Source organism: Pagrus major, chromosome 15, assembly GCF_040436345.1.
Source record: "Pagrus major chromosome 15, Pma_NU_1.0".
In the NCBI taxonomy this organism is placed as follows: Eukaryota; Metazoa; Chordata; class Actinopteri; order Spariformes; family Sparidae; genus Pagrus; species Pagrus major.
This window is the reverse complement of record NC_133229.1, coordinates 6,769,728-6,795,955: the sequence shown is the minus strand read 5'-3', so window position 1 is coordinate 6,795,955 and position 26,228 is coordinate 6,769,728. Positions and strand designations below refer to the sequence as shown.

The following is a 26,228-nucleotide window of genomic DNA, read 5'->3' as shown; positions in this document are numbered from 1 at the left end:
AAATTAGCCAACGGGAATTCTGATCATCTGTGCTGCCACGTTTGCGTTAAATTTGTGAAAAATCAAAACAGTCACATCAATCGCTTAGACGTTGAGTGCCAGAAATCAGAGCTTCGCAGAGGCCTTTGAAAGCAGCAGTGCTGGAGGCGGCTTTCGTCATGGAGGACATGAGTTGTTGAAGCCCCTGGGCGTCAGAGGTAGACCACACATGATTGGTTAAAAAGCAGCTGACTGGCTGTGGGATGAGGAATTAGGAATATAAATGATTTACATACAACAAAAACATAATTATGAATGTGAATAATTATGTTTCACAAAGTTTTGGAAAGATATGGGGGAATATTTGTTATTTCCCTTTGCATTCCTTCCATTTTAATAGACATTATTGATCTCATTATATTGTAGGGATATATCCCCTAGTGAAATGTGTTGTGAAGTAAACATTTTTTATTGTTTTTTTTAAAGAAGAAGAAAGAAGAAAAAAGGCAGAGAAAGTGCCTGAAAAACATGAAAATGACTGCCAAACCTATGAAATCATTCTTATATATGTATGTATACATACATACATATATATATATATATATATATATTTATATATATATATTGTATATATACAAAATTATGATGTTTAAAGGGGCCCTGCAGATTTTTCTTGTAAACAAAAAAAAAAGTTATGTTGGGAGTTTATCCAACATATTCAATAAAAATCTGATCATGGTGTATCCTGTCTATCCAACAGCGATTTCTGTGTTTACTGGAAAACTGGACATTTTCTGGCTAATTCTAATAAGAATATCAGTTCACAACTCCACAGTGGACCTTTAACTCAAACAGCCTCTATGATTCCTGCGTGATGACTTAAACTTTAACAGCCAGACACTTTAATCATTTTGAGGAAATAAAGTCCTTTTGCTAACTATATTTACACTAATCAAACACATCCACAGATAAGTTCAAGGTCAAGGTTTCCTGTTCCTGTAGTTGCAGTATATTGACTTTCAGATCTGCAGATTGGGATCTGCAGACATGTGACAGCCTGTAACACTACTGACCACCGGGTGGGGTTGTTTACCCACCTCAAAGGCATGGTGAAGGCAGTCAGGCAGGTCCACAGCCCAGTTCTCCCACCAACACCTCTCTGCAGTTTGACTGAAAAATAAGCGCTTAATTAAGTCATTTATAAGAAAGTTTACCCGAGGACAGACTGAAAGTGACTTGAGTGAAGACTTTACTCTGATGTTAGTGCAATTAGTGTACTTAATCATCAGTAGTGCAGAGCTAATGACTGCACAGCTGCAGGGGCTTATGTAAAGAGCTTACACCTCCTAAGACAATAATGGTCACCTGGAGAACAAATGAGGTGGCGCTAATACTCCGGATGTGTCCGATGATGCGTCAGCGCGGCGGACCAGTGCGCGTCTGTCCGAGCTCATCCGGCACGAAAACAACATGGACACAGCAGGTAACCCTGTCACACTTTGTTCACTTCAGTTTAAAGACGATGTCATGTTGTTGTAAGTGTTTCACAGGCGTTTTAACAGTTCAAGGTGACAACAGGAGCACGTTTAGACTGAAATAAGACGCGTTAAAGTTCAGCGACACCGCTCGGGACAATGTCAAGAGAAGTCCAGAGGTGTTTTTTTAATTGAAATGAGTGAATAGATGATAATTAAGTGTTTAAACCAATCATTCCTATACTATCTTTTAGTCGCTGTCCATGGTGCTCATTGATAGGAAAACGTAAAGTTCAATGACAGTAGGACATTTTAGGTTCTATTTTATCTTATTCTATCCAATATCTGTGGTTACAGGTCATAACAGTGTCAAAGAGAGTTTTATCATCCCATCTGTAACTTCTGAGCCCACATTACTCATCACAGCATATTCTTTTCACAACAGCTATCCATTTAATTAAACATGACCCGAGGGGAATCACCATGCACCGCTGACTTCCCTGCAGACTGGCCTGCAGCCTCTCAGCTGAGGCAGGGAGAAACATGGGGATGCATTCAGAGGCTGCAAGGAAACAAGCTGAATATACAACACCAAAGAAAATTCGGATTCCAGAGTCAACACGTCAGTCATGGAGCTCTACTTTTTGCCATCATTGTTAGAGGAGTGAATAGTTTGTTCATGCAGCTATGAACTTTGTGTTTTTCTCTTGGATTCTTCAACTAAGCTTTATTTATGGTCTGACACTGGTTTAAATGACGATCAGGGATGTTACCTACAGCTTTGTAAGTTTCCTGTTCCAGTGGGTACCAACTCCTGTATTTTATCATCCACTTTGGACCAGCAGGTGCAAAAAAACTCCAGTTCCTCTCGTCACTTGTCTCCCACCTCGTTCTGCTGCACCTCATCCATCCTGACAGCAGACCCCAGATATCCTCCTCCTGTCTGGATGACTGAGGGAAGAATCTCCAGACACGTAGCATGGCTCGCTCCTCTCGCCCCTCTGGCTGGAGGGAGATGACAAATGGAGGAGGGCACCCCCACTTCACCAACGGAGGCCAGGCCGGGGGTTCCCACAGCACCACGCGCTACATGCTAAAGAAACAGCACGGCCACAGACGCAGGTCCTCCTCACCAATGGGCAGGGTCATCCTCATCAACGCACCTGTTGATGGTGAGTTCAGGTTGTGGTAACAGTCCTCTGTTGCCATGGTAACGCATGCTGTGCCACTGGCAGCAGAGGCTCATTGAGGACAGTCGCTTGGTTGGTCATAAATCCAAGTGTGGATTACAGTTTAGAGAAAGGCAATATATTATGGCAGAAAATTAATCGGCAACATTTGTGACAGTTAATTACTTGTCTCTAATTTCTTTTTAAGCAAAAATACCAAAAAATGTTGTGGTTCTAGTTCCTAAAATGTAATTTTCTGCTGGTTTTTCTTCTTCTCCTGTGATAATAAACTAAATATTTGGGTTTTACACTGTTGATAAAACAAAACCAGCAATTTAAGAAGTCACTTTTGGCTCTGATAACTTGTGATGGACATTTTCAAGACATTTTATAGACAAAGATATTCATCAGCTAATCAAGACAATAATTGTAAGGTTTACAGAAAGTGTAAAAAAGTTTCGTCAGCTGCAGCCTGAGTTGATGCCACACAGGCCTACATGAATATCTTGGCCTCAAGGTCGAAAACCTTCAAAAGCCAGTTGAAGGAAGGAAAAATTAATAATTCATATTTCTGTTGACTATTTGCAGAAATATGAAAGAAATATTGATCTTTCTTTTTTTATATAACACTTTAAATCAAATACATACAAGAGGAGACAACAAAAACAAACATAACCTGTCTACTCCTGTGGTGCATTCCTTCTCTTGTCTTGTTGATTTGTCCCATTTCTCTCTATATCATTCGTTCTGAACTCTTATCCTATGAGTTACCTGTTCCACATCATATATTTGATATATTCACAACCCATCATGCACTGATTGTTCAGCCTTGTAGCGTCTCTTCATTATGGTCTTTTTGCAAGCTGCAAACAAGACAGATATCTGTCATCTCTTAATACAGTATCTCCTGTAATATCACAAAAGTAAACATGACTTAGTCATAGCCCAGAATTTTGACAATAGTCATAGAAACATTGGCCCAAAACTCTACTATTTTAGGACACAGCCAAAACACATGTGAATTTATATTTCTGCAACATTTCATTCAGTTTTGAATTTTCTAATTGTATTTTCTGACTGCCACAGTCCTTGTCAATAGTTATTTGCATGACAGTCAGTGCAGACCTTTACGGGGGTTACATGTCAGTGTGTTTTGTGGTTTTGTGTGTTTGCAGGAGGGGATGACTGTGAAGACATTCACACAGTGACAGTAGATAAGAGCCCAGATGGACGTCTGGGTTTCAGCGTCCGCGGGGGCTCTGAACACGGACTCGGCATATTTGTCAGCAAGGTGGAGGACGACAGCTCTGCAGGTTAGGAGGAAGTGTGTGTGAATGTGTTTCTCACATTGGTTGCGAGCTTATTTTTCAGCGTGCTTGCATCTGGCCATGTGGTCCTCTGTTTCTATGTGACATTTACTCTTGTGTGTCATGCTGAGTTCCACCTGTGTCTGCAGCGCAGGCTGGGCTGACTGTGGGCGATAAGCTGGTGGAGGTGAACGGGGTCAGCCTGGAGAGCATCACCATGAGCAGCGCTGTGAAGGTCCTGACAGGAAACAACAGGCTGAGGATGGTGGTGAGGCGGGTGGGCAAGATCCCCGGCATCCGCTACTCCAAGGAGAAGACCACATGGTGAGTCAGAACAGCTCAGAGGTGCTGCTGAGTTCAGGCTGCCAAAAATTATATCCTACATCTAATCTACAATAAAATATTTACACTTTGTAGTTTATTTAACAGCTTTACCAAACTGTAACTGTATATTCTGATTGTAAATATGGGCTACAACCTTGTTATTACCCACTGACCTTTGCATGACTCTTGTTTTGTGAAGACTTGACTGTCCCTCACACTGGTTATCTGTCTTTTGGGATATACTGTATCTTGGTTTCATGTGGCAGCAGTGGATGGATTACCGCGTTGACCTTTATGGCTGTTTGATTCACGGATACTGACAGGCCTGAGCTTAGCGGAGAGACAGAAAGCAGTGCATGTGAATGTTTTTATGTGTGTGTGTAGGGTGGATCTGATTCACCGGCGGATGGTGGTGGAGGAGAGCGGTCGCACGCCGTCAGAGGCCAGCTCAGACAGCGCTCTCCGCCGGATCGTTCATCTCTTCACCACCTCGGACGACTACTGTCTGGGCTTCAACATCAGAGGAGGCAAAGAGTTCGGACTGGGGATTTATGTCTCTAAGTATGAACGTTAGGCTGATGCTTTTTGTTTTATACCTAGAGAGGCCATCAGCTTCAGATAAACACATTTATTTGGGATGGTGCAGTGTCCTGTTGAAGTGTCCTTGGGCAAATGAGAACAGCATCTCCCCACAGACAACACATTTTTCTGTCATAAAATTGTAATGTTCACATTAGATCAAAGCAAACAGGCTTTATTGGGAAGGCTGTGGCAGTTAAACTGTACTGAGTTCACTGCCATTACAGCAGAAGTTAATAAGAAACTGCTGTAATGAGCTTGTACTGTGAATAAGACAAACATAATTTAACACAACACTCAACAACATCTAAAGAATTTTAAATAACATATAACATGTTATAAATAAATTCAGAGTAGAAGATGAAATAAAAGTGTTACTTGATATAAGAAGGCAGTGATAACCCTATACTGTGAGTGCCCACAGTTTACCCTTTCATTAAGGAAAGGTACAGATTTAATAGATGGTTTTATCTCCGGTTTGTGTGCTGTCATACATTTTCTCTTCAGGTTGGATCCCGGCGGTCTTGCAGAACAGCACGGCATCAAAATGGGCGATCAAATCCTTGCAGCCAACGGTGTCAGCTTTGATGACATCACCCATAGCAATGCAGTCGAGGTCCTGAAGAGCCACACCCATGTCATGTTGACCATCAGGGTGAGGAACAGTCTTACAGATAAACTTGAGGTCACATTAAAAGATATAATATGCAACATTTCTGCATTAAAATGACTTAAAATGACTAGACCTTCGATATATATTTGGTTGAGTTTTGTTCTTACATTACCTCAGATGTTCAGAGCCAGAGAAATCTGTAATTTTACTCAAAGTGACAGTGCTTTTCTTTTGGTCGCCTGTCGCTATAATTTCTGGGAGTTCAGGAGTTGATGGAGAACAAAACAGAGCTGAAAGGAGAGTAAATATTGGACCTATGTTCATTAAAGCTCCATATGAAAGCTGATGTAGCTCAATGTTTGCTGGATGTGTAAATAAGCAGCACGTTATCCACATCAACTTTATATGGTGATAATAATATGTCAGTGTTGTGTTTACAGCTCATTGTACTCAAGTGTCCAAAAATTCAGTTCGTGCAGGTTTTAGTCTGATTTCAGAAACGTGTCCTCATCATAGCAGTGTTAATCATTTGCTCCGGTTTAAGCATAACAGTCGATTGTGTGCTTTAAGTGCTGTGACACAATGATAATTGTTACAGCGTGTTAAACAACACCAGCTCTTCTCAGGAGGGGAGCACAGCAGAGCAGACAGCTGGCTGACAGCCCTCGAGTTCCTCATGTGTGTCCACGTACGCATGCATGTGTGCAGGGCCGCGCCACTTAACCTGTGTCATTTTCAGATAAATGAATTGTGTGTATGTTTGTGTGTATGAATGGGCATATGTGTGTTGCGCAGTGTGTCTGAATGTGTGTATGTGCGCTGTCTTAGCTCGCTAACATTGCTGCGTGCTCATTTTACTCCTCTGATCTCAGGTTCCACGTGTGAAAAACAGCCAGGGACGACGTTCATTATTCAAAGGCAGTCAGGGATCGGGTTATAATCAACAGAAGGCCTAAATTTATGTCTTCCCCCTGTGCTGTATTAGACACACATTTAGGGGTCAGAGTTGAACCGGGGTTAATTTAAGTTACTAAGCTCTCTCACACCTGGGCGTCCAAGGTGGAAAATTGTAGATGTAACCTCGAGTGTTTTCTCTTAAGCTCTGTGTTATTGAGACAATCCCTTAAAATAGACTTGAAAAAACTAACAAAGCAACTAACATTGATGTAACATATGCGACATAGACTACATGAACTAACATAAATATTAAACAATAGAAGTCAACAGTAAATGAAGTCAACAGTTTAAGGCTTTGTTGCTGTGCAGAATTGAGGATATCTAAAAGAGTGCAGCCTGTAGGTCTGACTTTGACATTGAGAAATGATTGCTTGTCCCGTCTTCTGGATGGAAATTTGATGGATGGATTGCCATTAAATTTTGTATGAAGGTTAAAGGGGAATTCTGCCATTTTTAAATCTGATCCCTATGTTTAGATAATTTAGTGTGTAGATGACTAAAGGTGCAAAAATTAGTTGCAGATGAGGGAGGGAGGTCAGACATCAGCGAATCAGCAGGTGAAAACAGCATGTAGCACAGACTATTTACATATCTACCTGCATAAATAGTGTTTATATTTAACCAAACCAGAGTTGTTTTTTGTTGGGACTGTGGATGAGACAAGACGGTTTTGGTAAGTTGTATTTAGTTTCTGTCGAGTCTGAAAGAAGTGTGTTTTACGATGCTTAAATTACTGTTTTGGTAAATGGAGTCTGGTGGATTTGGCAAGAGCAGCATATCGGCTGTTTCTGGTTACATAAAAAGGATTTGACTCTTTAACCAAAAGTTCTATGTTGTCAGACACTTAGAATCACAATCTGAGCATGTCAGTGGCAAAAACAAGCACATTTAGCAGACGGACTTCAATGATCAACGTTGCCCACGTGGATTACTTTGCAGTGATGGGACCAATTCCAAAACTGTCTGTACCTATTAGTCAACACAGGTTTAAAAATATAGAAATTCATCTTTAGTGGTGCCCAGAAGATGATTTTTCCTGTATTGCACAACCATGACTTCACATTTGCATTTTCCATATAATGTTCCAACAATTAGGGGATGGATTGGCATGAAATCTGAAACAGACATTCACCTCTGGCTGTCAAGGAAACATAGAGATTCTTATTAATAAGTGTAGAGGTGTGTGCAATTTGTAGTTTATTTTTTAGTTTACGTTCTTGCTGAATATTTTGTGTTTTTGCACTTCAACAGGAAGCTGGGAGATACCCTGCATACAAGGAGATGGTTGCAGAATACGGCTGGCTCGACAAATGTATGTTGTTGATCACAAAATATGATTTTGCAAGCTGGAGATGGTGTTTAAAATGAGTTTTAAAAGAGATGATGATTTAAACAGTGGCATAGACTTGACCTGCATTAAATGAAATATTGTAGAACAAAATATTGAAGATGTGACTTTTTTGATTTTTTCATTCTCGTCTCTGTGTTGGATTCTACTCTGAAATCTTATAAAATAAAAGTGGAACATTGGTCACATGCAGCCTGCTTATACTAAAGCCCTGTCATTCAAATTCTTTGGTTTGATACGAGTACTTCTGAACACAGCCAGAGATTAATTCAGTGAACTCAAAGGCAGCTCAGTCGTCTGGCACAACCTGACATCTGGGTCAAGATGCAGAGTCATTTTGGAGTTTATTAGAAAAAAAGAGACTGCAGAGCTGCTGGTCCATGTTCTGTCTCTTGAAAGTTTAGAGGATTAACAGGACATGAGGGCAAACAGGCTAAGACCCAAACAAAGCACACTGTAAGGAAATGAAGCTTCACTGTGTAACATAACAGCTTTTGTGTGTTTTGTGCTCAGATGTAGTAGTTTTACAAGATATTACACTTCTGTGCATTCTAATTATGGACTGTCTTCTTCAGTGGCCAATGGGGGCCCAGCACCTCACTACCAGGGGTCAGACTCCAACTCCTCTGCTTCCTCGTTGTCCTCCAGCACCCCCCTCAGCTCCCTCAGTGGTCTCTCCCAGGTCCTTTTCCCTCCTGTCTTTGGCTCCGATATGGTAGACGTCGCCATCTCCACAGAGGACCGCTCCCGACGTCCAAGCAGCGCCGAGCGAACTGCTGACACCGCCATGCAGACTGACCCCCACCCTCCAAACTACCCAGACCATCCCTCGCCTAATGGGTCGTACCCCGATAGGCTGGTCTCCACAGAAACCAGCAGGACTGTAGGTTCCACTGTGCTGCTGAAGGACACGGTCATACATGGGAAAGGGGAAGGACCAAGGGAGATGGGAGGAACTGGGGAAGGAGGGCGGGGACGGACAAGGATGCTGTCAGCAGGGGACCAGGAAGTGGTGAAACACTCACCAAAGACTGCGGCGCTGATAGCCCTGAGCAGACCACGGAAGCCAATCAGACGCTCCCAGAGCCACATCACTGTGTCAGGTGAGACATACAGACTCAAGGGATGGTAAAGAGAGTGAAACTGAGGATGTGAGGGTGCTTTATAGACTAACGTGTAATATTATTATTTTTTTTATAAAAAAAGGAGACCAATAATTATTGGGAGACCAATAAGTTGGCTGGACTGATGAGTGGAGGGCAGTGGATATGGCATCCTCTGTGGATCTGTTGGTTCTGATACTGGTTGTGATTTCTGTACAGTTTAAACATCAGTATTTTATCAAAGCACTAAACTTAAAGTGCAGATGAGGCTGATGGGAATGCCATTAATTCTAACCCTAACCCAGGTATTTGGTCATAAATCAAAGTATTGGACACGTTTTTACCTGATGATGAAAAGTCAGAGGAACACCACAATGTACAGAAACCAGTTCCTTACAGGCTGCACTCTGTATTGTGGTTGTTGATTATAGTGGCACTATCATCCATCTCAGTTGAGAAACAGACCTTTCCACAATCATGGCCCGGTGAGAATTGCAGCCACAATCAGCGCCACATCTTTAGCTGATTTTCCTGACAGTACCTGCGTTCACTTTGTAATTAGATCCACTCTCAGACCCTCCAGAGATCTCCCTGCTGGGCATCAGTCAGTTTAACTACCCCTCATCCCTCTGTCAGTCCAGGAAGTAAACAAGAACATCCCGGCTCCACATGGCTGATTTAAGCTCCAGACAGAATTCGTCCAGGAGCACAGAGTTAACGCAGACTCGTGATTAATCGCTGCCCTTTACTCTCACTTGTTGTACCTCAGTGAGAAATGAATAAGAGCCAGCATATGGAGAAATATCCATCCAAGCCTTGGCGGGGCTATTGAGTTATTAGCCCTTCCTTTTCAATTCATCCTGCTCATTCATACCTCCAGGGCCTGACGGGGGCTTGGGGCAGAGCCCAGGGGCTGATTGGACATTTGTTATGTAAGCTGGAGCACTTTCGCTGTAGTGTCTTCAATAGATGGGAGTGTGTTCAGGTTGGTGTAGCTGCAATTCATCAGTATTACTGTGTTACTTTCTACAGTGGCAGATTTACTACGGTGAACAGGGAGGCTGACTGGAAGAGAAATGAACAGTCTGTACTCATAGCGCAAAGTGTGTATCACCCTCTGTTATTGGCTAACAGTTAAGCACGGAGCAGCCGAGCGAATTATGTTTTCAACACCATACACAGAGATGCAGAATGTCCTCTTCTTGCTTTGGTTCAACAGCACTTATGGAAGATTTTAGTGTGAACAAGATGTAACTGCAGCGAAGATGACATGTAACTTCCTGCTCTTGATCACTTACATTTAGTTTGTTAAGTTGAATAACTTGTTTGTGGTTGTTTTTAAGGTTGTCAAGTTACCAGAATTAAAAAAATTGATACAAAACATGTATAAAAAACGATACTCGATACTAGGAAAAAAAAGTCCTGGGTGCACAAAATTGGATTTGTAATAATATCTGTGCATACTTTGCTTGAAAATCTGTTTAAACATACTATTGATACTATCAAGTGTGTGTATCTTTTTAAACATATAAATGTGATATCAAATAAGTATTGATACTTTTGACATCTTTAATTTATCATAATTTATGGGGTAAAAGTCCGACTCAGACAGAAAATGTATCTGCATTGACTGCATATGTTGATTCAGAGGGACTGGATTCTACTTTGTCTTCTTTTTTTCCACCTTTAGAGGACAGACAAAAGAAGAAGAGGCAACAGAAGGAGAAGCGCTCGGCAGAGGGTAAAACGAGCCTGCAGCGATCTAAAACCTTTGTCAACCTGTTGTTTAAGAAAGACCGCAAAGAGAAGAGTCGCTCCAAGTCACCGTCTCACCATCCAGACAAAGGTGAGGGCACGGTCACACGACAGTTTTTTTCCTTCCTCATGTTCAGCATCCTAAAATCCCAAAAGAAAAATATAGACTAAACTTTCGACTGAATTCCCTTTTCCTTTCACTTGAACAAGTCGAGGGGTTATGGGCTGTGATTATGAGATCTGGAACCAGGCTAAGCAAAATAGTGTCCTGTTTGAGATTATATTCTGGCATTGTGGGGTTCTATATAGAGAGATATATAGAGAAAATACGTTATTTGTTATGTGCTGTAGGTGGGACAGACACAAAGTCCATTTCATGTTTTATTTCTTAATTCTATGTGGATTTAAGAGCCTAATTTTACCCAAATGTTTTCATTCAGTATTTGTCTTATCCAGTGGGATGTGGACTTGAACGTGCATGACAAACTAACTACACTACTTTCACAAACTCTTGGCCCTGTCATGACATGATTCAAAAATAACTATTGAGGCAAATAATTTAGCATTGCATCCATTGAATCTTGGCATGTAACTGATTTCAGGATAGATTAATAAAACATGAAAACAGTGACCAATATGATGAAAGTAATAATAAGGTGATTAATGCAAGAAAACATCTTGAAATGGTGGATTTCCACTGAAAATGAGTGAAAGTATCTCATGCGGCTGCAGATTTTCTTGTTTGCATCTTGTTTATTTTTAGTTGTCACTTTAATTTCTTAGATAAGGAGCGAGGTCGTCCCTTCCAGCTCTTGACCTCCCCGAGGGAATCCCGTGCTGGGGTTAAAGACAGCAGCCCACTGCCCCGACCTGAGACGCTGCAGCATGTGGAGGACATGGCAAAGAGACTGCTCATCCACGACGAGGTGGCTGCTGTGATGAGACACTGTCAGCGGGTGAGTTCCTGATCTGAAATTACCATCTCTAACACCTCGGTGCCACTCTCCTGTGTGTGTTTTTTCCTCCCACTGAATGAAAACCAGCCGGAGTACTTATGAGCTTAAGTGAGCAGTATTGTTCCCTGTGTCGCCGTGTCCTTTAGTGATAGGTGTGTCTGGCAGCGGTTGTGACAAAAGACGGATTCGGCCTGTCATTTATGATTAGGATCAGATATCAGCCATCATTTGATCCCCTTGTCTCTGTTGGCCAATTTCAGGGGATCAGCTCCTTGGCCGGCTCTTTGCCTCCTCTGCAGATGATATCGAGTCTGCTTACAGCACTATGACTTACCTGTTAATACAGTAATTAAACACCAAAGACTGAAAACACAGAGTGTAGGGGTGTCCTTGGAAAGATGAAAATTTAATGTACATGCGACATATCTGAAGACGATGTACTTTACATGTGTTTGAGGCAGCCAACCGCAAAGAAGCACAGCACATAGCACATTTTGGCTTTGCTTTTTAGGTCTTTTGAAAAAACACTTGGTTCCCTATAAACCTCACTTTCCGTATGCTATTTTGTCTGCCACTGAGCACAAAATCTCCTGGGAAAATGAAGACTGACTGAAGAGTCAGTCAGGCTGGCAGCCTGGCACCATTTCTATCTGCCTATAGGTCTCCATGATAGACAACTCTGAATACATCAGTATAACATGGTTATTTTTTCAAACTCTGAAAAACTTCTCTAAACCTCTAGATCCACAAAATTATATAACTGTCTTTACTGGCTGAGTAGTAATCCTTGTGATGTGAAGACTAAACATGAGTTTCCCTTTAAAAGTCAGATAACAAAAAATTGGAGACCTTTTTATTTAGATAGCTACACTAGTTGGTTGTTTTTTTATTCTTCTCCTCTGATTTGTGCACCAATCTAATCTTTCCCTCAGTTTCTGTCCGACAATGTGATTGAAGATTTAGTTCGTCCCCTTCTGGCCATCTTGGACCGGCCGGAGAAACTGCTCCTTCTCAGAGAAATAAGGTGAGTGTGATATACTGTTTTTTTTATCTGTATACATGTGTTATGTGTTAATGTGTGTTGCCCACTGACTGATCATATCTTCTACAGAATGCTGATACCTACGACTGAGCTGGGTCGGTTTGACAGCATGGTCATGCCCTTTGAGCTGGAGGCGTACGATGTTCTCAAGAGTCGCTCTTGTAAGCAGGGGAACATTTTCTATTTATATAGCTTGACATAAATACAAAGAGTCCTGTTTGCACAAAAGAAACAAAACAGTAAGAAATATAGAAGTTAGAAAGAACAGGTGAGGTTACACAGAGTGAAGAAATGTATGTAAAATCAGTGATGCATCTTTAGCTGTTTATTTGTTTTCAGTGCGTTCTCCGGCTCTGCGCTCCCCTCGCAGTGGAACCCCTCGACGTCACCTCATCACCCCAATCCCAGGTACATCGTTCATCTTCCCCTCACCCTTTCTCTTTCTAGATCTCACCTCTTTGCTCCCTGTCTGCTGACCTTTCTCTAATCCCCGAAGAAAATGAGATACACGAGGGGCTTAAACCTCTCACCTTTTGCTTCCTTCCCCTCCTCCCCTTCCCTTACTTTTCCTCTCTCAACTCACTTCTTTCCTGCCTCATCTCATATCTGTAGTGTCATACACACACACAGGCACACACACGCACACACACACACACACATATCACCATGCACAAAATATCTCAGGTTTCCTGTGCCTGCGTTGACGCAGAGGCTTGTGTTACATCTCTGTGGCCAACAGAAAGGACTGAGACGTGCCTGGTTGGCCGGTGTGACACTTCAACAATACAAAGATGCTTTTATCCTTTTTCCTCATTCAAGAGTCACTGAAACACAATCAATACAGTCTCACTTTAGATCGACTGCAGCCATCTCACTTTCTGAAGTCACAGGTCAGGGGTCACAGGGTCAGCATTATGACAGCAGAAGGGATCTGACAGGGCATCACTCAGAATGTTTTGGAAGGAAGAGATCCAAAACCTCACCAAATAATACAGCTGGTCCTGTTGGGGTAAGAAATTGTATATCATAAGAGGGACTAGTTACAATTCTGATATCCTCTGCCTCAAGGTTCTTTTGCAAAGACATTCTAATTATAAGCTGACCATCTCAAAGAGCCTTTAGTTGTCAGAAAAGTGCTTATTTTATCAGTTTGTCATCATTTTATCCCTATTTAAGAGTAAAATTGTTGTCTTTTTTTCATTAATGCTGATTTTCACTCTGATAATTTAGGCTTTTTATGCTCTGTTCTTTCATACCAACATTTAAATGTTCAAATCCAATCCATGTTTTGTCATTCAGGCAGTGTAGTGTGAAACAATCACCCACTATTTGCCATTTGAAGGACATCCTGGAGAATCTTGTTTACTTTTTATAGTGAAATGACCAGTTGAGGAAGTAAATGTATTGTGTATATGCAGAAAATTGCAATTGCGATGTCAATGCTACAAGTTAGCGCAGTACAAATAGAGCTTGTTCTAATAACCTAAAGGGGAACTCCACTGGTTTTACACATCAACGTCTATTTAAAGTTCTGCTGCACATGTTGTATGAAGACTTCTGTGGCTCCAGAGGGAAGTCTGATAAATTGACTCAAGTGATGTCACCTAAGGTCAGCATCGGTTGGGGTTGTAGTAGCGACTTTACTGGGCCTCTGTAGCTCCTCATCTCTGCCTGAGGCAACCAGCTCAAGGCTACATTTAGAGCTGCAATGGTAGTCAGATTATTGATTAGTGATTTTAAGGAAAATGAGTCACCAACTATTTTGATAGTCCATCAATCGTTTTAGTTATTACCTCCATCAAGAAGATGATGTTTTCAATAAAACTTGAATGGAGGATGGGTCTCGGCCCAGAATAGACAGCATGGATCCAGATAAAGGGACGGATCCAGGATTCTTTAACATTGCGAGTCGGAGCATTTGTTAATTTCTCAGGGAATAATTCATGGATCTTGATGTGAAGGTATGCGCGTCTACTTTTTCAAGCATGCTGGTTCCAGCTTCCTAAATGTGAGGATCTGCTGCTTTTTTTACATTTTTACTTTTACATTTTATAGACTAGACAATATCCGACTTGAACTGTCGACTGTCACATTGTGATTAATCCAGGCATCTGGTTTTTGATATAATAGAAAGAAATGTGGTAAATAAAATAGATAATATCTCTGGTGCATCATTTTTAAACTGTCCATTGTGAGTCCAGCATTGATATAGCAGTCCGATGCCTAATCAGTGGATTAGTGTTATTATGTTATTAGTGATATGCCAACTGGCTGCTTTAATCATTGTTTTTAGATGCAGAAGTACTACAGATGTTCCACATCTGAGAGAAACTTAAAGCTGAACTTCTTGTCTTTGTGCATGTCCAGACTACAGGGGTGGGTTCCACCTCCAGCCGGTCCAGGACACACTGAGGGAGCGTGAGCTGATTGAGGAGTTGGAGAAACTACGTTTGTCCGGCCACCAGTCAGGCCATGTGCCTCCATCCCGTGCCTTCACCCCTCTGCTGGATGTACCTGTGGACAGCTACATCTCCTCCACTACCTCCACTCTGCGCTCCCGCTCCCTGAGCCCCTCACCCACCCACAGCTCGCTCCTCTCAGAATCCCCACACAGCACCCAACGTGGGCGCCAACCCAGTCGCTCCCCAAACAGGAGAGGGGACAGATCATCGCCATATGACGAGGTCTCCTTGTTGTCGGTGTCTGACAGAGGAGACGTGGCTCCTGAACGAGGGAGGTCGCCTGTGAGGAACGGCCGTGGGGGAGCAAGGAGGGAGGCGAGTCCTGACAGCATAGACGGCAGACTGAGCAGGCAGGAGGGCTATACAGAAGTCAGCGTACGTGTTCCCTCCCAGCGACGGGGGAGAACCCCTCTGGCTGATGTGTTTGAGCCCCAGAGAGACAAGAGCCCATCCACAGGCAGAGGGAGCAGTCAGCAGCTAAACGGACATTCACAAAATGGTCATGGTATGAGAAGAAGAGCGACTCTGCAGCCCGAAGAGTATGAAATACACACTTTGACCATCTCCAAGGCCAAGCAGTCACTGGGTGAGTGCAACACAGAAACGCATAAATGTATTTTCAGGAATTTGAAATAAAGAAATGTTATTATTCTTAATCTGTGAAGATGTTACTAATGCAGAGCTGTTTTCCCATGTCTGTTACATCACCAGTAGAGGTCAGGGCATCACTTACTACAAAACAGAAAGGGATGTGGAAGTGTTAAATGCTTTAATGATACCTTAAAAAGACCAAAGAGAGTATGTAAAGGAATCAGGCACTGTCAACCAATCCATTGATTGTTATTTTTATTATTTCCCTGTGTGTTTACAGGTATCAGTATCTCTGGAGGTATGGAGTCCAGAGTTCAGCCCATGATAAAGATTGAGAGAATCTTTCCAGGAGGAGCTGCATCTACGAACGAGGCTCTGAAGGTGAGACAGGAAGAAACACCTCAGTATATCACAAAAAATGGTGTCAATTAAATGGCAATGTGCTTAAAAAATTAAAAAGTGATACAAGCAACACACTGATTTTAAAGTGCATCAGATGTCCTGGTTGGAGCGTATTTTAAGTACCTGTCAGTCGGACCATCCGTCCTGTGGTTATGAGTTGTTGGTCCTATAAGAGAGGTTCAAGGTGTGCAACGAGGAGTAGAGAGCAGATGAGTAGTGAGCCATCTCAAGTAGCCCACTTCCTCCATTATTGATGAGCTACACAGGTGCTGGTCTGTTAATGTATTGGTAATATATTGACTGCACAGTAACTTAACAGTCATCCAGGATCTTGGCCTGGTTCACTTAAACACACGACACACACTCATTCTCGACACTGGTGAGTCAAAGAGATAGTGATCAAACATTTGCATCAGAATTTAAAATAGTGTGTTAAGTCTGAAACAATATGTACTCAACCAATAATAGGGGGTTAATTTGCTTGTGTTTCCTAACAGCAAGCTATCAATTGACACCCGTTACCCAGGTCTAACGTCTCATTAGTGTCAAACATAGAGGGGATCCAGTATCTGCTCAGTCTTTCATATTCAAAGAGCTTCCCTCTTATAGTACCTGTACTCACACATGCCTACAAACACAGAACGTGCAGAAAAAAACATGAAGCAAGAGAAGATATAAATGAAAAAAAATCTGGAGCAGCAAAAGTGTCAGATATGGCAGAGATAGGAATAAAGCAGGATGCTAGGACGTGTAAAATCCAGAACCCTGCAGAGAGAGACAGATTGAAACAACAAGTTTACAGCTATTCTAGCAAGACGATGAGGCTGTACCCTCGGCACAGTGGTACTAAGAGCTTCATAACTGCAGTGGTAACATGCTGATTTTAGTAGTTAAATCGTTATTGTATGTCCACCATCTTATTTTTGTGAGGTCACATGCTAACATTTGCTAATTGGCAATAAACAGAAATGCTGCTGTGGCTTTAATGTAGTCCCAAACCAAAAGTACTGGACAAATAAAACACAAGACCCACGCAAACTTTACCAATCAGATCAGCAGTAGAAGAGCCCTGCCAGCGGAACCAGTTGGATAATCGAACTTAGCAGAGCCAGTCGAGACAACAGTGCCAACATGTTCACAAGAAAAGCCCTCCCTGCTATAAAATAAAATATATTTGGTTGGTTGAACCACTGTGTGTTCAGTCACAAGTGCTTAGCTTGAAGCCTGGCAAGATGGATTTGCGGGATCACATGATCACGTGATCTTGAGTATCCAGCCAGACAGGGGATCACCAAAGTTGGTAGGATTCCATGAATGGCTGTACCAAATTTCACGGTAATCAAATAGCTGTAGTGACATTTCAGTCTGGACCAAAATGGTGGACATACTACAGCAATCCTTAGAGCCATATGCTGCTAACATGGAGCAGAGAAGCTTCTGGTTAGTAGCCTCAGACACAGATACAGTATAAGGCTACTTGCTAGCAATGCTATCTGTTTGTCTCCTCCTCACACCTCACATTAGGCATGTTAGCTCACCCATATCATCTCCCTGGCTCAGTGCTATCTCCCTCTATTCTGCAGAGGGAAATGAGAGCAGTTGAGCTCAGTGTTAACATGCATCCTGTTTCCTTCGACACACACTTGTGATAACATGCAATCAGTGAAGAATGTCGCTTTGTGTGTACTTTCCTGTTCATTAGCCACCTGCTTTCATCGGCGGAAATCTGGAGATGAGGGTGTCATGTGCCTGGATTTAGTTGGATGTGTCAGAGGGGGTTGTAAATAAGATGTGACAGTTGAATGGACCTGCCTGTTAAATGTATAGGCGTGTGTAGAAGGGGTTGGTTTACCCACAATATAAGTTTTGAGTGTCCAGCTTTCATTGGAACTAATTGTTTTCTCTACTGAAGAAATAGTCCTTCTGAAAACTTTTGAAACTGTGTTGTTATGTAAATTATCCAGAGTAACTGGACCCTGATTCTGGCTGACTTTTTTAGCAAATACTTGTTGGTCGATCAGTCTACGACTTTACATGGTCCCCATAGGATGAATCCTAATGATAACTTTGGTGAGCCCCTGACCAATTGTGCCTATGGTGACATATAAGTAAAATATATAGTTTGGTACCTGAGAAATTTTAAATGGCACTGATGGTGCCAAAATGTTCCAAAATGTTCCTCACATTTTGGAACACGGCAGATTTGGAGCTGCAGCTGCATCATAGGATATTCATTCTAAAATTGTAATTAAAAAAAAAAATCTTTCATTTATGCTGTGTGCCAACGACCCAGTGACATATATACTTATACTTGCACATCTGAACAAATATTTAAAGTGCTCCCTTTATTATGATTCCTTAATTATTCGAATAGACCTTGTAGTTGCAGAGATAGACTCTAGAGGCTAGTTCTTAACAGGATAAATCTAGTGCTACCTGCAGTTCTTTTTTTGGAGCTTTGAGTAAAATATATTTCGGGTGAATTTGCATGAAATTTGTCACATTCATATTATAATAACTTCTCCTCTAGCATCATCATCAGGTCACATTCTTTGATTTTTAACCAAATACCTGCAAAATTCCTGATCATCCTCAGTTGTAGATCTACTTTGTGTTTAGTGCTTATTAGCAAATGTTTGCATGCTAACAAGCTAAACTAAGCTGATGAACATGGTAAATGTTATATCTGAACATCAGCATATTAGCATAGTCATTGTGTACAAAGCACACAATGAAACTGTGTTTGCAGCAATTATTGTTGATTATTGAGATTTTACCTCTGTTAAATAATACACAGAGCAACATTTCTCCCTTCCTCAGCTAAATAATCTTTTGAATTTTTAGTAATAGCTTGGTGAACCACATTATCAATGATCCACAGATCTCTCCATGCAGCCTGTAGTCATTTTTACAGTCTTACTGTGTTATTTTTGTATCATGACGTCCATTGGCTAGAAAACAGGAGACCTCATAAATGCGCTCCAAAAATGACCGCAAAGAGGATGTGGGGCAGATTAGGTTGTGATCTATTTAATTCAAATAAATTACTTTTCTAAAATGAAAAAGCACCTTTAATCTCCGCTTTGGTTAAATGGATCTAAATCTTTTGATACTGTTCTCACGAAAGGTTGTTGGTGAACATTAGACTGTGTGATGAGCTGCAAGAAAACCGGGATGAACACAGGGCAGCACAGATCAAATCTCCTATACTACCTGAATATGTTTGGCCCATAATAGATAAAATGGCCTGGTAAAGAATAATGAGAAAATGTAGCTATTTGTGTCTAATGACTGAAAAGGAAAAGGGAAAGGGAAAAAGATGTGATTGGTGGAGATACAACAATGGCCAGCGGCCTTGCGTGTCTGTGTTATGTGTTGCTAACCTTCAGTGAGGTTGAACACATGAGACAGGTGCATCCTTGGCAAACGCTGATGACATCAGGGAAGGTTCCTCTCCTCGGGGCTCCGAAGTTTTGCCACACTCTCCTGCATCCTGCAGGAAACACTGAGCGAACGCTCCCAAGTGAGCGAGTGGGTGTGTGTGTGTGGTTGTCTCAATGTATGTTCTCTTTTCAACAACCTTGTGCTGCAAGGGAAACATTAAATGTGCACTAGTGACGGCCCTCAGTGTGAATATATTAAAGGAACAAGAGAGCCCCAATTCTGTGTGGCATAAATCAGGTTCTCGCTAAGGGACACAATCACTGCTGATTAATGGAAACTGTCTATAACGTTGCTCTGGAGGGACACAGATTGCTACAGAAGAATAAATACAGAGTGGGAGGAAAATATACAATATGTGTGCAATCATGAAATATGAGTAATAATCAGTCTTGTTCTGTGTTTACATAAAGTTTTTAAAAGAGACCTATTATGCCTTCTCATTTTTTTCCTTCCCTTCACTGTGTTATATAGGTTCGTGTGCATATAAAAGTCCACACCAATTGAAGCTCCTCTTTTCCACAGAAAACACTGCTCCTCAAACGCCTCGTCGGTAGTCTCACCTTTAATTCCCTGGCTTTGTGACCTCACACCACATGTCGGAGTCACACATGTGCATAATTAATGCCTAGCGGCTGGTTTGCCACGTAAGAATTTATTTACAAAAGCTCCTCTGTTGTTGTTAGTGGTTCTGGCTCAGGCGTGTATGAGCTGACCAATCAGAGGATACTGGGTATTTGGGAGGGGGGGCTTAAAGAGACAGGAGCTAAAACAGAGAGGGAATACAGAGCTGCAGCACTGGACAGTATGAGAAGAACCTGATGTGTTTATTTAGCACTAAAGCATGTAATCGTATTCTAATAGTAACCCAAAATTAAATCATGAACCTGAAAATGATAGTATGTCTCCTTTAAATTTTACTACTCTTATCTGTGTTTGCATTTGCAGGCAGGGTATGAGCTGCTGTCCGTGGATGGCGAGAGTCTGCAGGGAGTCACACACCAGCACGCGGTGGATGTCATTCGCCGTGCATTCAGCAACAAGGCCAAAGACCCAATGGTTTTTGTGGTCAAGGTCCCCAAGGTCCATACCACCCCCACCAGCCCCAGGAGACCTGCTGACTAACCTCTGTGTGCCTCACAGCAAGACAGCAGCTCAGGCATAAAGGACACCAAAACTCCTCTGGGAGTGAATAAACTACAGGATTCACTCCAGAGGAAGAAATATGGGACAGGTAGATCATGGTGGTGAAGAATGGATGCACAGAAGCATTTGTCCTGTGAAAGGCAGAGTTATGACAGGAAAGGGAGGGAGGTGAATGTGTTGAAGCAGGTTTAGGGCTGATACAGTAGCGTATTTATCAGGATAAAGATTGTTTTAAATCACTTTTGCTACGACGAATTTTAAGATTTTAAATGTTGAAACTGTACAACTTTTATAGCATTCTTTAGCAAACATTTTACTAATTGCAAACTTGCACATTGACTGGATAAAAAGTATGTGTTTTATGATAAGATCCTTGGTTGAAATTGTGCCACTGTTTTACACGAGGCAACTTTGCGTGACCTCTTAGCACCGTCTGATAGTGGAGCCAGTGGTCTGCACTTTTCAGTTGGAGCATCTCAGTCCAGCAGCCCTGCAGGCCTGCCAGAGGGAGATTACCCCAGCCTGCGTTATGAGATTTATAGATTTATACCCAGATTAAACCCCTGTATTATGTCAAAACTGATAGTTTGGGTTTAGTGGATGTCTGGGGAGATTATTACAAATTGCTGCTCAGTATTTTTGTGCTGTATTTTTCTGGCAGAAGTGCTCTTGCTCTGGAGCAATCCGCCACTTTAGAGGCTTAATTACACCATGCTGTGGACTGAGCTTATGCAGACATGTGGAGGAGTTGGAAAAACATGTCAATGAGAAATGCAGGACATGAAGGCCGGTGGCACAGTTTAAATCAAAGTAGGTTAGAGGAGATATGGGCCTCAAGGTAACTGGAATATAGTGTGCATAGTGCCTTACTTGCAGGAAAACACTGATAAATGTTGCATACAGGTTGGTTTTATAAGTGCTAGAAAAGCTCAAGGTGAAATGTTTCAATCCAGACATGCAATTAAATTTATAAATGAAACCGAGTGTCTTTGCCTTTGAGTTATTTCAAAGTATTCAGATATTTGAGAAGTTTTGATAGCTCACCAATTAAGTGTCTGGGTGTCTGTAAAAAGACTCCCCATATTTCACAGCAGACGCCATTACACCTGTACACCGCAGATCTTGAGATGGCAGCCATTTGATTGACAGCTTATTTGATATGACGTTCTATGCTCCCCCTAGAGCCTACAACAACCAGTGAGTGATTGTGTAGACAAGTGAGAAACTCTCTTATTTCTCCTCACTGCTGAGCTATTTACATGCCAGCCTCTGGATGACTGATGCATCTTGTAGCCAATGAGATTCAAATCCACTAATAGACTAAACTTGGAAATGATGCAAGTCTATGTAGTTTTATGTGTTTTGCTCTTTGGCTGTTTTTCTGCTGAAGCACTTGTTCTTGACTATTTTGTATGCATAAAGTTAGTATAAATAAGGAAATAAAGAACTATGATGGTTTGTACGTTACTCTCATTCTCCTATAAATTAATGCCAGAAGCACTTACAGAGCTTCTGACAGCTTATTACCTTTCAAACGAGCCCAAACCATGCCTGTACTCCAAATGGTTCAACAACAGCTTTGAATTGACTTTGTGCTGGACTGGGATAGGAGTTTTAGAATAAAATTTTACATATATTTCCAGGAATGGTTAAATCAACAGTCAATTTAAGGTGTGACAACTTGTTCTTTAATTAAAAACACAGTCATTTGTACAAGAAATGTACACATAAAAATATACATGGACAACTACATATACTTTATGAATTACTGAAGACACAACGTAAGTAAACATAAAAGAAATGCACACAAAAGGATGAGAAAAATGCCACAAAAAAGAAATGTGTTACGTTGCTTTGGTCTAGTCACAGTGGCTACATCTGAAATAGATATTTTGTCTAAATAAAAGACAATGTCACTCTGTTATACTATTTAGTGTTTTACATATTTACACAGAAAACGGTTATGAAGAAAACGGAGATATGAGGATTTCTGGGATGCACACGGCACTTTTCAGTGAGGGCTTGTTGCTAATCTGTACCTGTGCTGCATCTGTGGTGAGTAAATAACAGTCGACAATTGACAAACCCAAGTTTTTCCGTTCAGAGTCACTTTCCATGGCTTTATGTTAACAATTTATGCACAGTGCAGACTTTTAATATCCTATAAAACCTCTCAAACCACAGTGAATGTGGTAACGTCATGCAAATTAGAGGCCGATCAATTATACTGACCGAATTTTCTGAAAGGGGTTCGACTGAATATCCAAGTATAGGAAACAAAACACTTTCTTTGTCCCTCGAAAATGACCCGCCTCATGCATTTATAAACGAATGACGTGCACGAAAAACCCGACGATGAAGACATGAACCGGTGTGATATTATGATACTGACGATCAAATGAAAGATCAATCAAAAATGGAGAGACAACAGATCAATGAAACGTTTTATCAGCTGCAAAGTTTGGTCATTAGAGTGTATGTTTGTGTCACACAGATTATATAATGTAAACATAGTTTCATGCGTTACAGTATTAGGTGCACTCTTTCTATGCTGCCGCCTCCATTTAGAACTGATCCATCATTTGAAATATAGGTATGTGATAGATAGATATATATATATAGAAGTCTTTATACTTTGTATATTAAACCCACACTTATACCAGTACTACAACAAAATATCTTCAGGTGCTATATATAAAAAAATATACAACATCTCCTCCATTATATAGATTTCCTTTTAACTATTATTCCTTGATATAGACTCTTTGTAAAATAAAAGTTCTCTCAGCCCACGACTGACCCGCCATGCTCAGTGTTATACACAGCCCTGCATATACTGTGAGAAAACAGAGCTTCAAATGTCAACATGCTCCTCACTGGTTTATATTTAGGGCTTTAATGGCCGACCGACCTGCCTGGAGGACATTCAGTGCTGGAGCATCTGCAAACTCTCATCTCGCCGCTATCTGAACAGGATTCTTCTGAAATCTGATATAACAAAGACATGCAGACATGCTAGTCTCGTTACCTGTATAGCAGTCAGTGAAGATTATAGTCCAGGGGAGACTAGGAAGACTTTAAAAGTGTGTTGTTTGGCTTTGGGCTGCCAAACGCTAAATAAAGAGCACTAACGGGAATAAAGGGGAATAAACAGAATCTCTGAATAAGCATGCCGGCGGTTCAAACAGCGGCTTGAATCTCTCTGTGATGTCACAACCACACTGATAGAATATGCTCCATTTTCAGTTTCCTGACACCGACTGCTGAGGTGCTTCTCACTTATAAAAATAGCTGAGATAGAGAAGAGCAGAGATAGAGACAAAGGCAGAAAAAGACAGAAAAAGAGGAGAATCAGCAGCATCCTGGTGATATCTCCCATGCTACAGTCTGCTTACTAGTGCTACATAATCTGAAAAATGTAAATGTTTATGTTAGAGCTCGCTGCATTGTCTAGATGAGTTTGAACGCAACAGCAGGACTGTTGGTGGTCTCGTTCAAATAAAGCGTTTCCTTCCAGCGTTTGGTTTCTGTGTCCTCTGCGGTTTGGGGAAATGACAGAATAGGATGTCCACATGTAAGCAAACCATGAAACAAAAAGTCAAAAGTGGTTTGTTTGAGTTTGGTGGTTGGCTTCACAAGAATCTGGAACAAAAGAGAGCAGGAAAGTTGTGCAAAATCACACCACTTTTCCATTGGTGAGCAGATTGTTTTGTTGCCGGTGACGACCATCGATACTGCATTTCTCTGGAGTGCTAACAGTCACAATACATTCTTTTTCAAACACACACGGCTCCTTTTATGATTTGTAAGATGACGTGAAGTGCTGATCCTCTGAACACCATAAAATACTAACAGCAGATGTTGTAAAATTTGGTGTTTTTTCCCTTTAGCAGTTCCTTTGAGGATGAATGCGGCGGTTGTTGTTTGGACGGGTGATGAGGTCATCATTAACAGCCAGTAAAGGTGATGTTGATGGGACTGCTGTGGTGTTTAACCTCGTGTGCTACCAAGACATGTGTGAACAGACTGCTGTGCATGTAGTAACATTTTTTGCTTCAAGTTCCCGTCAATTTTCGATACCCTGATTCGAATGTGGTCTGAGAAAGAAACACACTTTCACTGCTTATGCTCCCACAGAAGGAAAGAAGAAGTCTTTGTGCTGGCTTAGTAGTGGAATAAAACCCATTAAAAGCGCCAGTAAAGATGCCTTATAAGGATTTATTGGAGTATATGTCTGTAAGTAAGAATGCACCTTTGGGAGACCTCCCTTTTAACAGTGAGTGGTGAGTGCTCGCTCAGTGGTCCAGGTAAAGCCATGTTGAAGATAGTGCAGTATTCGGCCTGGAGTTTGGTTTACATCCTCCGAGCTTGTTGTGAGTCGTGTTTCCATGTTTCTGTGCACAGATTACTGTAAGTGTGTGTGAGTATTTCATTAGATCTCAGTGGCAGTGATTTCCTCAAAGTGGATGTCGTTGCTGCCACTGTGGACCTCGTAGTCCTCCATGTCCCTGTTCTCCAGCTCCAGACTCAGCTCCCTCATCACTCGCTCAAGATCCCGGTTCCGACGGTACATCTGGATGTAGTTCTGCTGCAGCTGCTTCTGGTAGCGGATCACCTGAGTGGAGGGAGGTACAGTGAGTAAGTAGGGCAGTAGAGAGGATCAGAGTAAACTTTCAAATCTGTTGCATGTATGACACTGAATGAAAGTGACGAAGATTGAAAGATTACCTTCTCCTTCTCCTCCTGCCACACCCTCCGCTCATCCTCAAACCGCGAAAGATGCTCCTCACTCGTCCTCCTCTCATACATGAGTTCAGCCTTCAGCCTGTCCATCTGGAAAAGGACAGACAAGAAATGTTAGAAACTTATGGTGTATGTATAAAATTCCTTTACTTGAACATAGTAAATATTATACCTATTTCACACTGGACCATAAAGACATTAACACCCACTAACGTCTGGCTTTTGTCTTCATTGGAAAAGGGTTCTATGCATTTATTCCCGGGTCAAATGACTCTGCAGTAGTCGAACAGACACTCATTTTCGTCCCTTTTCCAGTGTGATGTATTGACGGGTGTTGAAGTTAAGGACTCTGGCACGTAAATGTATTTTCATCAGTCCCTGTTCAAGCACCACTCAGACATCAGTTAGTCGGCATTGAGTTTGAAAGAGAGGCCGAAGAAAAACACATAAACAAGTAACCACCATAAAATTGTCACTGTTCTCCACATTAGTACCTGGTTGGTACTGTGAGTGAGATGTCTCGCTCATTAGCTGCTTCAATCATTGGCTCCAGAAAAAAACGATGTGTCTATTTCCACAATGTTATTGATTAAAAGTTTTTAAAAAGGAGATTAAATGTCCTCTGGATGCAGAGTGACGGCTGGTGACTCAAAAAGTTGGGGAGGACAGGAGGAAAAAAAAAACACCATGTCATGTTGTTTCACACTAGCTGCTATTATTTTACAGATGATACTCAGATTTGGTAATGTTTTATTTTAACAAATTACTATTTTATCCACAACCTCCTCTGCCTCTATGGACCAGGCATCAAGCGTCGTTCTTCTGTCCTATTGAAC

General features: G+C 41.6%; 2 protein-coding genes across 2 annotated transcripts in view; one reads left to right on the top strand and one right to left on the bottom strand.

Annotated features, from left to right (window-relative positions):
* The first annotated feature begins 1,409 nt into the window (after positions 1-1,409).
* Positions 1,410-21,199, top strand: pdzd7a (PDZ domain containing 7a). Its single transcript, XM_073482663.1, has 17 exons — positions 1,410-1,462; positions 1,900-2,076; positions 2,297-2,626; positions 3,799-3,936; positions 4,080-4,254; positions 4,639-4,815; positions 5,341-5,488; positions 7,655-7,715; positions 8,327-8,854; positions 10,545-10,700; positions 11,393-11,565; positions 12,498-12,589; positions 12,677-12,768; positions 12,947-13,015; positions 14,975-15,655; positions 15,941-16,041; positions 20,452-21,199. The coding sequence occupies exons 3-17, from the start codon at positions 2,434-2,436 to the stop codon at positions 20,626-20,628; spliced, it is 2,961 nt and encodes a 986-aa protein (XP_073338764.1). The 5' UTR covers positions 1,410-1,462; positions 1,900-2,076; positions 2,297-2,433; the 3' UTR covers positions 20,629-21,199.
* Positions 21,200-22,314: 1,115 nt separating this feature from the next.
* Positions 22,315-26,228, bottom strand: part of lzts2a (leucine zipper, putative tumor suppressor 2a) — a 50,364-nt gene continuing 46,450 nt past the window's right edge. Inside the window, exons 8-9 of the mRNA XM_073482521.1 lie at positions 25,378-25,482; positions 22,315-25,264 (exon numbers count right to left, since the gene is read on the bottom strand). Coding sequence (XP_073338622.1) covers positions 25,082-25,264; positions 25,378-25,482 — 288 coding nt within the window. The 3' untranslated portion in view covers positions 22,315-25,081. The remainder of the gene's footprint in view (positions 25,265-25,377; positions 25,483-26,228) is intronic.